The sequence below is a fragment of the Phoca vitulina genome, unplaced genomic scaffold, assembly GCF_004348235.1.
Source record: "Phoca vitulina isolate PV1807 unplaced genomic scaffold, GSC_HSeal_1.0 scaffold2, whole genome shotgun sequence".
Classification (NCBI taxonomy): Eukaryota; Metazoa; Chordata; class Mammalia; order Carnivora; family Phocidae; genus Phoca; species Phoca vitulina.
Window position 1 is genome coordinate 43,498,870 of NW_022589705.1, and position 13,154 is coordinate 43,512,023.

The 13,154-nt window shown below is 35.6% G+C and overlaps 1 protein-coding gene across 1 annotated transcript in view; it reads left to right on the forward strand.

Annotated features, from left to right (window-relative positions):
• NEGR1 (neuronal growth regulator 1) overlaps positions 1 to 12,351 on the forward strand; it is an 829,063-nt gene extending 816,712 nt beyond the window's left edge. The window contains exon 7 of the mRNA XM_032426096.1: positions 8,433 to 12,351. Within this exon, the coding sequence (XP_032281987.1) occupies positions 8,433 to 8,557 (125 nt within the window). The 3' untranslated portion in view covers positions 8,558 to 12,351. The remainder of the gene's footprint in view (positions 1 to 8,432) is intronic.
• The last annotated feature ends 803 nt before the right edge of the window (positions 12,352 to 13,154 follow it).

Below are 13,154 nucleotides of genomic sequence, written 5' to 3' on the forward strand. Positions count from 1 at the left end.
AAAAAGGCCGCAGAATTTGTTTCTCTTTGGGTGATTGCTTACTTATTCTCCTTAGCTCGAATTAGAGGTAATAGTCTTGGAGAATTTCATCTGGCTATTTGCAGATAAAAGTATTTATCTACAAATAGGCAGATTTCTGAATATGGGTAGTAACAGAGACAAACATATGTTTAAAATTCCTAATGTAGTTGATGCTGAGTAAATAGGATTGTAGACTTGTGAACTTTGGCAAAATGGCTATTCAGCAAGCAGAAAAGGATGGTGGTCTGCCAGAGAAATAGCTTAGGAGTTGCTAAGAACAAGCTGGCAGGGAAATACCATGAGTCAGAAAGAGAAAGGAATTATGTGATTTCTCTAGCCATTCTCTTCATTGTTCATAATATAAAATAAAGATACTTTCTGTGAAAACTATTTTACATTTTTATGTTTGTGAAGGCTCTTGTGTATAAAAGATGTTGGAACTTCCTGAAGATAGGCATTCAGTGTTTGATCAAATGAAAAAAATAAAAATCTAAAATGTGAGAATAAGTATCTAAATGTAGATTTTCTATAACTTTAGACCTTGATTTTTAAAAAAAAAAGTGCACCAATGCACACTTATTAGACTGATTCCTTCTAAAGGAGACTTTAAAAAAGGCTGATAGGCAGGAATTCGAAGCCATTTACCGACTCCTACTTTCTCCCTAAATAACAAGCGAAGCTCGCTTTGCTAGAGGCTCATAAATGAAACCTTACTCTACCAGACTGAGAGCGGCATGAAGAGTGGGCCATGTTACGTTTACCTCTCTGTAGTCTAGGAAAACAGTCTATGGCACAATAAAGGTTTAGTGAGTAAAAAAGAATCTAAAAATCTATACATTGTTAGCCCTATCAAATCATCACTATGCTACTCAGGCATTCCTCAACCCTAGGGCCTCAGGAAGAAGATCTTAGAGGATCTATAGGACAGGAGCATGGATATCCACACAAAAAAAGCCTACCTCTGGAAATCACTGAGCCACCGGTGTGGGTGTGAGATGGTACATGGGAAGACGGGGTTTGTCTATGCTGTGTCTTTAACACAGCGCATCCCATCTTAGCGCCTGAGCCACTTGATTGGACAAGAAATAGCACAGAAGGGAATAAGGAGATGATGTCACCTATGCTGAGACTTGTCTGCTTCTTTCAGACACCACAGCCCAAAGTTGTACATTTGGTGGTAAAACATATCACATTCTAGTACCCTTTTCCTCCCCTAATCTCCACCCAGCGTTTAGGCAGAATTAAATGATGCAAAAAATCTGGGTGTGATCTGAATCTGGATATCCCCTCCACCTGCCGATGATGTTAAGGGGTGGGTATTGCTAACAAGAAGATTAAAATATCTTTTGAGCTAACGCCTCCCACAGTATGTAATGAAACAGAGTTGCACTGTCTTTTTGGATAGAATCAATGATGCATAATTTCTCAGTAAACTAATGTGCAATCTATTTTGAATCCACATTAATCACTTTCTTTTCTAAGAAATCTAATTTAGGTGTAAATCATTCACTTCCCAGGTATAGGTTTTCTCAATAAAACATAAGTTGAGGCCAGCTTTTTCTTATGGAAGCAGAGTTACTGTAACTAAAGTAACTCTACCTACGATTTCAGCAAGAATCTTAAAAATATGACTCAAAGCTAGTTTAGTTAAACTTGAGTAATTTAAGGAAATTGCCTAGGCAAGTAATTGGTATTATACCAAAACTAAATATTTCACAGTTACATTTGCTTTCGCCTAAAAATAAAAACTGGAGCAATACAAGGGAAAACTGCCAAGACTGAAAATAATATGCAGCAGCTGTAAGTAATTGGGAGTGATAATCATAATTAGACAAGATGTAAGATGTGTGTTAAAACCCAGATTGGATCTTCCTGTTGACAACCGGGAGAAATCCCAAAGGCCTGGACACCACACCTCGCCCAGGCGCTTCTGCTCCCTGCCTGAGAGCCCCAGCAAAACCAAACTCAGCACTAAATGAGCCATGAAACCACTCTCTAAAGGCCATGCATCTTATGGGGGGAGGGGGGAGAAAGGGGTCATACTCCCTGGCCTCAAGGATTCTTCAAACTAGAGGAGACTGGACAATTATCGAGCAGTAAATGGCATTAAATAAAAGTCCTTCAAAAGAAGCCAAGATAATGAAGAGAATAAATATTTTTGCAAGATAAAATGGAGGACAACTTTGTAAGACCAGAGAAACATTGATTTAATCAAGTGTAGATTAAGAATGAAGTAAAATATTCTTGTTCCATGGGAAACATCTCAAGCTAAAGAGTAGGCTTTATGGGGACAGGAGCGATTCCTATTTTGCTCAGAGAATGACTCAGAGAATGCCTAGCACGTAGCACACACTGAACTTGCCAAACAAGTGAGTGAATGAGAAGTGTTTAGATAATACTTGAAGGAGTGTTCATCCTGTGTCAGATGCTGTACTGTGTGTTTAAAGGTATCAACACATTTAATCTTTACGATAACTTTTGAAATACACCAATCTTCATTTGCAGATGAAGATACTGAACTATTGAGAAGATTAAGAATGGAGCTAGACTTTAAACCAATGTCATCGTCATCTGGATCCACAATCCATAGATTATTCATACTTAAAAACTAGAATGGCTTTAGCTTTACTAAGAAAGTGGGTAGAGTAACAGCTTGCTTTTTCTGTTGTCTTAAATTCTGATCTACAAACTACACCAAAGAATAAAATGGTGAACATGAAAACATTTAACACATTACTCAAAGGCTGTGTATTCTCTCTCTCCCTCCCTCTCTCTCTCCTCTTTTAAATTCTTCACCCTTTTATTTTCTTCCTCCTTTCTCTTCTTTATTCTTTGTTCTTTTCTTCTCAATTCAAACCTCTTGTCCTTTCTACATTCCTCTCTTAAAACCAAAGACAATTAAACAGGGAGTAGGAAAGAAACACAGAACAGGTTTCCTGTCACATACTTTGCCTTCAGAGCAAGAAATCATAGGAACAACTATTGAAATAGGGTATTTTATCAAAGTTGTCTTGAATTAGACAAATGAATATTTAGGAATATCTTCCCACATTTAATTCAACTAAAGTCTGTTGAACACATTTGCTATAAGATACAGAGGTACACATTATAAAGAGAAATGTTCCATAACTTCAACATGTTTATAGTCCAGTGTAAGGGAAATATATAATTTATTATAAGTTAAAAAGAAACTATTTCTGAAGTTCAATATAAATGGGGGACTAAAAGTTCTTAGAGAGATTGGGGGGGCCTCATGGAGTAAGTGGTATTTTAGATATCTAAGGATGAGTAGGACTTTGGTAGGTAGAGAAGGGGAACAGGAAGGAAGACCATTTAAGCTTATAGATATGGAATATGTAAATAACAAGGAGTAATGAAAATACTCTCTGTGTTCAGAAAATGGCCTGTGTGACTGGAGCTAAGAGTATGTATAGTCTGGATCAGTTGTCTAGAACCAGATAACAGGATAACTGAATGCTGAGCTACAAGCATTGGCTTTGGCTTCCTTCAATAGACAGTGGAGATGCTTGATGGTCTGGGATTAACATAGGCTTCTACTCTTGCCTCCACTAGTATGATCTATTTTCCACAGAATAGCCAAGTGATCACTAAAAATATCAGCTAGCCTCCTCTGCTCAGAACCCTCCTATGGATTCCCATATCACTCAGAATCAAATAAAAATTCTCACCATAGCTCCACTACACCTCTGATCATATGCCTTAGCCCTCCTAATTTTATTTAGGATGAGTAGCAGTATGATATTCACAGGCAGGGGAAAACATGGCAGAGAATATACAACAGATCTGACCATGCCAGAGGCACCACTGCATGTTTCCTAAGAAATTTAGGACTATATCTGGGGAGCATAGGTTCATCTACACTCCCTTTCATTTGCTGCAAGAAGATGGTGCTACAAAGTTTGATGCCTGCTCTTCCCCTTATAATCAGCCTTAGGATCTGTCTTCTTGCTCAAGTGCTGAAGGGAGATATTCTGACTCTATACAGGTCTTAGAAGGTCATAAGTCTAAAAGTAGGGAGAGAAGGAAGGCAGTGAAACATGAGTGATGAAAGACAATATTTTTCTGAAAAAAGAAGTCATGGTATTGTGTGTGTCCCTTGATGTGCTTATGGTAACAGTATGGGAAATGGATATGAACCTTATCATCACTTAACATATATTTATTGAACACTTACTAAATACCAGACTCTGTATTCTGCAACAATGATAAAAGATATGTATAAAAATCTTGGCTTGAAGATATTCTTGGCCTAATGGGGAAAGACAGATATGTAGACATGATGTGATAGATATGTAAATATGATATCAAATATGCCAAACTGACTGGACATGTGGGACTTTATAAAACTCTTTTCTCTTTTTAAAGTGGGTGATATTTGAACTGAGCCTTCAAGCTAATATCTAATAGTGAGCAGTCATTTTCTTAATTTCTTAACATTTTCTATATTTTCTTAAATAGCTGAATGAGATTTAACATGCCAAACAAATCTAATTGGCCCAAATAGTACTGAGACTCCTAACTTTAGTATCTTTAGCCTGGTGCTCTGAATCACCCAGTTAACAAGTTACACACACTAAAAATACATAATAAATATCAGTCAAGGTTATACAATCAGACTAAAGTTATACAATAATAGGATACCCCAAGTAAAAAGACTACTATGCCACCATTTAAAAAACTGAGATATATATGTACTAACGTGTATATCATTGCATTTTGTAAAAAAATACTTGTATTTGTATCTGCTCTCTGGACTACTTACCTGCCATGATTCCTTATATTTGTTCATTATCCTTATAATTATAAATATCCTAATGTTCCATATATGCCTTTTTATTTATACCTCCAACTATAATAAAACTTTCCTAAGAGAAGAAATTGAGTTTTATTCATCTTAGCCTGTGTTCCATCCCCAGCATGTGAAAGATGCTCAATATATACTTAAGGAGTATGAATCATGATACATGACTTAGCATTAGTTATCTCACCAGAAATTCCCTTCACTAACTTTACTCTTTGTTTTTTGGCTTACTAATTATCAATAGCTATTCTACAGTCCATTTCCTATAATAATTGCAGGCTAACGATGCAGCAACAGGCTCCTACTTTATTTTAGGACTAATAGAGTATTGCATCTACAAACAACTAAGGAGTACAATGGAAAAAAGATACACTATCTTAATTAAAAAGTATTATTTAATTTTAAATATATTATTGACATACGTTTGTCATGTCTAAGACAATAGGAGGCTGAGTAGAAGATAAAGGCGCACTGGGGGAAGAGGTAGGGTATATGGAATTAAGTAACAAAAGGACCATCCATATCTTATTAGGTAGTGTAGTCCCAGTGCCTGGTACCTAATTCAATAAATATTTGATAAATGAATGAAAGATGCTGTATTGTAGATTCTCTGGCCTCTATGCAAGTGACTTGCTTCAGAAGAGATTCCATTTTGTAGGAGAGAAATACTCCTTTTAACTCTGACCCATTCATTTGTTTAATTGAATCATTCATTCAAGAGACATTTCCTGAGCATCTACCATGCACCAGACTTTGCCACTCTTAGTGCATGGAAACACAAAGATAAATAAAACATGATCTAGGAGAGTTCACAGTCTGGTGAGAAAAATAGATATGTATATGAATATTTGCAATGTAGTATGATAGTCCCAGAAAAAGGAATATATATGGTGGCCTACTAACACAATAGGGTAACCTGCTCAGCTTGCTGGAAAAGGGGAGGGGATTCAGGAAAGATTGCCCCAAAACTGCACTTTAAAAGATGGATAAGGACTTTTCAGGATTCTTTATACTTTACCCACTTAATGTACTATTTAATTTGTCATGATAATGAAAATTTTATCTTTGCTTTGTATGCTTGGCTTTTAAGATCTATTTCTTATTTATGAAATCATTTTATATGCTTTGCTTATTGTTAGTCCTTTACTTTTATACTTGTTTTATTGCATTCAAGATTCTTAAAAAACAACAGCAAAATAACTCTTAAGTAGCTGTCATTGAGAAGGTAACAGACCAATTGAATATTTATTTATGTTTTAAAAAACAAAACACCTTTCTAGGTCTTGAACAAGAGAAAATAATATAAGGAGTTTCATGGTTTTAAATTAGACTTCTTATATATCAAAACTTCAAAAGCTATGGGCTCAACAACAGATTTCTTTTCTTCATCATCTTCTCATTTTTTTAAAAACTAATTTGTGATGCAAATGGAAGCATTAAATAGTGGATTTTGCTCTGTGTTTACTAAAGAGTAGTAGTCTCAGCCCCTTGAACTTCATTTACCTGGAATCAACAAGTGTACTGTGAAGGAAACTTCTCACTGCATAGGTTAATGCATCTTTCATCCCCTTTAATTTCTTAGAGATACAAACAACGTAATTTATTCTTCTTGTAATATGGAAATGTAGTCATTGGTGAAAGTGCCATTAAAATCTACCTGCTGGTAATTTAAACGCCGTGTGACTAAAACTGCTCCTGGAGTTGAGTTATAGATTTGGGGGTGAAGTAGTATACTTTTTTTGATTACACGATTCGTTTTCCAATAGGAAACACTGCCTGAAATCCAGGTTTTATTAAGGAAGGGTAGTTAAAGGTATGTTGGTGGGTTTTTTATTATTACTGTTATTTTTATGATGGTAAATGAGAATCGGTCTCAAGCAAAGCTGAGAATGCCTGCAACATTCAACTTCTGGAACACAGTATAATTCACATGCCAAGAGGCAATGGTCCTCTTGTGAAATGAAGTGGAATCCATTCAGTAGACTCCCCAAATATTCCAAGCTTTGGTGAATCTCTAGTTGAAATCTCTCAGTGAAAAGTTAACATGACTGTTGGCCAGGTACCACATAAGCTTCTCTATGTGTGAAACTATGATCTTTCCCATGTGTAAAAGTAATCATACAGGGCGCCTGGGTGGCTCAGTTGGTTAAGCGACTGCCTTCGGCTCAGGTCATGATCCTGGAGTCCCTGGATCGAGTCCCACGTCGGGCTCCCTGCTCAGCAGGGAGTCTGCTTCTCCCTCTGACCCTACCCCCTCTTGGGCTCTCTCTCTCACTCTCTCTCTCTCAAATAAATAAATAAAATCTTAAAAAAAAAAAAAAGTAATCATACGATTCAACAGCTCCAAATTCTTTAAAGTCTCCTTCAGTATAAAAAACTAAATTCTTTTTCCTTAGAGTTGAGGTCATGTTTTATCTGCCTAGAGATCCAGTTTCAATTCCCTCGACTCCAAGCCTCAAACTTCATGGTCCAGCAAGACTAATCTACTAGAATATAGGCCATGCTCTCTCCTTTCCTCATACCTTTGAATAAATTGTTTCCTCTACCCAAATGACTGTCCCCTTTGGTAAAACTCTCTGTTAAATCATCCCCCCTCCCTTGCCCAGGCAGATTTAGATATACAATTTTTTGTGTCACTCCAGTTTATACATCTAATATTCCTTGGATTATATTATAATTGTTTGAATATCTTTCTTCACTTAACCACCCCCCCAAAAAAAAAGATTTTGGAAGAGAGAATCTCTTTTTTTTCCCCAGCATTTAGTACAGTATTTGGCCAGTAAAAAAGATTCACAAATATATGTATGTATTTATATATGATATCACTTGTATGTGACATCTAAAAAAGCTGAACTTGTAAAAACAGAGCAAATGGTGGTTACCAGAGCCTGGGGGAGGGGAATCGGGGAGATGTTTAAGTGTACAAACTTAGAACTAGTAGGTAAATGACTCCTGGAGAACTAATGCACAGCACAGTGATTACAGACAACAATACTGTATTATAACCTCCAAAGTTGCTACAAACTAGATTTTGTTTCCATCACAGAAGAGAAATGATAATTATGGCATGTGATAGAGTAGGTAGCCAATGCTGTGGTCATAATGGTATTGCAGTTCAGAAATGTAGCAAATCAACACTGTTGTACCCCTTCAACTTACACAGTGCTGTAGGTCGATTATATATCTCAGTAAAAATACTTGTGAACAAATACATGCATGAACTACATATTATCCACTAATCCAAATATTTACAGTACGTATGAAAGGAATAATAATGTTCGCAGCTGTTTACTGACCACTTAGCCTGTGTCCAGCCCCGTGCGATGTGCTGTATGTGCTTTGTCTTCAGTTCTCACTGCAGCCCTGCCAGGTGGATTATGTTATTCTTCTCTTGCCCTTGAGAAAACTGGAGCTCAGAGCGGTTAGTTGAATAGGCCACATGTCCTGTGGCAGAACCAGATGTGAACCTAAGTCTGTCTGACGCCAAGGCCAGTGCTCTCCCCAATACAGCCAGCTGCCTTTTGATTATTGTTAAGATCCTGAAAGACACAAATTAGATTTTGATTTAATCTTTTCCATTTCTTTCCAGCTCCAAGTACAGCCCAGTATGGAATTACCGGGGGCGCTGACCTTCTTTCCTCCTGCTGGTACCTTGTGTTGACACTGTCCTCTTTCACCAGCATATTCTACCTGAAGAATGCCATTCTACAATAAATTTAAAGACCCATAAAAGGCTTTTAAGGATTCTCTGAAAGTGCTGATGGCTGGATCCAATCTGGTACAGTTTGTTAAAAGCAGCGTGGGATATAATCAGCCGTGCTTACATGGGGATGATCGCCTTCTGTAGAAATGCTCATTATGTAAATACTTTAATTCTACTCTTTTTTTGATTAGCTACATTACCTTGTGAAGCAGTACACATTGTCCTTTTTTTAAGACGTGAAAGCTCTGAAATTACTTTTAGAGGATATTAATTGTGATTTCATGTTTGTAATCTACAACTTTTCAAAAGCATTCAGTCATGGTCTGCTAGGTTGCAGGCTGTAGTTTACAAAAACGAATATTGCAGTGAATATGTGATTCTTTAAGGCTGCAATACAAGCATTCATTTCCCTGTTTCAATAGGAGTCAATCCACACTTACAAAGATGCAGTTTTTTTTTCTTTTTTGATAAAAAAGCAAATAATATTGCCTTCAGATCATTTCTTCAAAATATAACTAACATGTATCTAGATTTTTCTGCTCGCATGATATTCAGGTTTCAGGAATGAGCCTTGTAATATAACTGGCCGTGCAGCTCTGCTTCTCTTCCCTGTAAGTTCAGCATGGGTGTGCCTTCATATAAAATAATAATTTTCTCTTCGTCTCCGACTAATAAAAATGTTTTGCCAAACCCTACAATTTGAAAGCAAAAATAAACCACAAGATAAAGTTGAACTATATCCTATCTCTAAAGAACGAAGGAGCTGTTAGACTATAAAAATCTCATCCCTCCTTACCAGTGGGGTGTGAGGATTTTGCCCCACATAAACTCAGTTTTGTGATGAAAACAATGTAATTAACATAGTGCAGGTAAATTTATTACCATATGTATTCTTGTAGTTGTGGTTGGATGTTGGATCCAGTTTGGGAAATAATTCCCTTCGAGATGACAGTCCATCTGAGAAATTGCCTAGCAACACAGCATCCTTTCCTTTCACTATCCCAAGCCAAACTTTTTAAGGTGGTTTGTCAGAAAGAACACAAAGTCTGATCACCTAATATTACATGAGTGGGTGAGCACTCCAAATTCGTTTGGCTCTGAGGCAGGTAAATTGGTATGATAGATACAGTGCTCCTGCAGACAGGGGCATTTCGCATATCTTCCACCTGAAAACATCGCTCAGTTGATAGTTTGGAATGCATGCTGTATAAAAGAAAATGTTCCAAAATATATTGTATCAAATATTCCATGCTGGTATGCAGCAGATCAATCCCTGAAATAACTAATTCTGCAGTAAAAATCTTTCTGTGTAGCCATGTCAGTTCAAACAAGCAAGGCCAAAAAACAAACAACAACAAAATTACCATGCTTTATTTCTTCTTACATGATATATGTAAGATGTGATCAAAGGAAGACAAGACACCAGTGATTAGAATATCTTAAGATATATTAATTATTAAATTATCATGGATATTTGTTTCTATCATAAAGAATGAAAACTACATTTTTGAAGGAAAATGGGGTTACTCTAAAGTATTATATTACAAGAGTTTTTTGATGGTTTTACTCTTTACTAAAGAAAGACCATAGCCTTGAAAGCCATTTTACAAGTTTGACGAAATTACCAGTTTCACTACATAGAGAGATTTCCACAAATAGTCCCCTTTTGCAGGTCATATTAACAACAAAGAAACTACTAATAAAGTTAGATACAAGATATTTCATGGAGGGTGTACATCCTTAAGATATCTAATATTTTGCCCCGAAAGAAATGGCTTGAAAATCATGATTTTTTTTTCAAGTAAAGCTTAGCCCCGAAGTACACCATAAATCTATTTTAATTAGAAAAAAATGAATCCTAAATGAGGAGGCATAAATATACAGTGTTTCCACAAAATGGCAATAATATGGCATACTGCTATTAAATTTACTCACTATAATAATTCATTAAATTATTTTGACTGATGTATTAGAAACTTTTTTTAACACATGACATTTTAATTTTGATTATTATTGATTTGCTTTTTAAAAATATTCTTTGTGGAATCGGTGAGTAAACTATATATTTTTTTTGTATTGCAGCTTTAAAGTGGCACACTCCATAATAATCTACTTACTAGAAATAGTGGTGCTACCACAGAAGTGTTAACCATCAGTACCATTGTTTGGGAGAAAGAAACAGATCAAGAATGCATATTATACAGTGACCGCTTTCCTAGAATTAAAAATACCTCCTCTTTGTAAGGTTTGTAGGGTAAATGTGAGGTAAATCGAGGTATAAACTATGGATGAACCAAATAATTAGTTCAAAGTGTTGTCATGATTCCGAATTTGTGGAGTCTGGTGTTTTTCCCATAGAATGTGACAGAAGTACAGTCATAGCTCAGTAGCTATATGTATTTGCCTTTATGTTAGAAGAGAATTTCTTGAGTGACATTTTAAATAGAGGAGGTATTCACTATGTTTTTCTGTATCACAGCAGCATTCCTAGTCCTTAGGCCCCTGAACAGAGTGAAACCATGAGTATTTATGAGTTCAATATTGTTCAAATAAGGCTACAGTATTTGCTTTTTTGTGTGAATGTATGCATATAATGTTCAAGTAGATGATTTTACATTTATAGACATATGAAATGTCTGATTACTCCATTTTATCAGTCCTGACTGTACAAGATTGTTGCAATTTCAGAATAGCAGTTTTATGAAATTGATTTATCTTTTGATCTAAAACAGTTTTTCCTAGCTATTCTTTTCAGCGTTATATTTTCACAAGTTCTGTTTGTGGGACTCCTTTTGTTGCCCCTAGATTTGTTTTTGTTTTTTTTTTCTAAGAAAGAAAAATAAAGAGCAGTGGAGGAAAGAAAGTGGAAAGAAAAGAAAAAGACAGAAAAGAGTGGAGGTATAGAGAGAGGGGAAAAAAAAGAGGAAGGAAGGGCAAAAGGAAGGAAGGGAGGGAGGAAGAAAGGGAGAGAGGGAAGAACAGAACATTAGGGTAGTTGACTTAATTCATTTGCATTCTTGGTTTAACTGCAAGTGGTGTAATTATGTTTTACAATGATCCCATTCGAAACATAAGTCCTGTGACACCATGAAGTTCCTATTATGCAGTAATTATATAATGAAAAGTACTGCCCAAATTATAGTATTGTGTTTTTTGGGAAACACTAAAAGATTCGAGAGAGAGAATGTCAAACTTAAAACCACTTTTGGGGGTGTTTAAAACTTAACTGAAAAATTAATGCTTCATCATAACATTCAAGCTATATCTAGAAAGTAGACTGGAGAACTAAGAAAATTACCCAGGTAATTCAGGACAAAAAAGAAATTTTCATAAATATATATGTGTATATATATATATATATATGTATACATGTACATATATATATATATATATATAAATACCCCAATGTGTGAACTCAGAAAACTCTGAGAAATTTATCAAAGCCAATCATCTATATTGATCAAATTTACTGAATAATTGTTAATTTATCCATTGTGCTTAGCTTTGTGACAGCCAAAAGTTACCTATTTAATCTTTTCAATAAAAATTGTTTTTTGAAATTCAGAAATGATTTAAAAAGAGGTCAGGTTTTTAACTATTTATTGAAGTATGTGGATGTACAGTATTTCAATAGATATGAATATGAATAAATGGTATGCCTTAAGATCCTTTGAATATGTATTTACTTTAAAGACTGGAAAAAGGCCTTCCTGTCTTTTAGTAAAACATCCATATTTCATAATCTGATGTAAAATATGTTGTACTGTTTCCAATAGGTGAATATAAAGTCAGTTTATCAATTAAAGTATGTATTTGACTCATTTAAAAACTCTGTTAGTTTAAGAGAAGGAGGAAGAAATAATAATTTAAACATACTTCTGCTATTCCCTTCTTTATTTTCTGCTGCATTCACTGTACCACACTCACATCTTTCAGGTGCTCCGAAGCAATACAGGGTGAAAATAGTAGATGCTACAATTTCAAAGGGCCCCACGATGTAGCCTTTCTCTCTGTTGCTGATTCCCAGAAGGTTTCACAAATTGAACTACATCTAGCCTGAAGAAGCAACTTTCTGGAGAGATTTTATTATCCATTATGTAGAACTTTCACCTGCCAAAATGCAGCAAAGTTAGCCACAGAGACTGCTGATAAAATCCTGTTAGTTTTTATAGGTCAAGCACCCAAAAACTCAAATACCTATAGAAGTCAGGCATATAATATAATTTCATAAGACAGCTGGGTATAAAATGGAAAGGACATATTCCACCTCAAGGCATGCAGATATGATTTCCTTAAAAACACCCTGCTTCCCAAACAAAACACAATTTGGCTGAGAGCCCTTAGTTTGTGACTGCTATAAAATCCAAATGAACAACACCCCAGATGAATGATTTAAGCCCCCTTCTCCAACTCTGTCCATCTACAATGGTCAACCAAATGAAAAGGAATGGTATGGTAGATAAACAAAACAACAAACCATGAAAAAGATCCATGCTTGGTGTAATAAGCACTTTTGAAATATGGGTGTCATTGCTATTCTGGGAAACCTATACTAAACCCTTCTTCTCCCAAAATGAAAAACGTAATAAACATCTGATTCTCCCACTG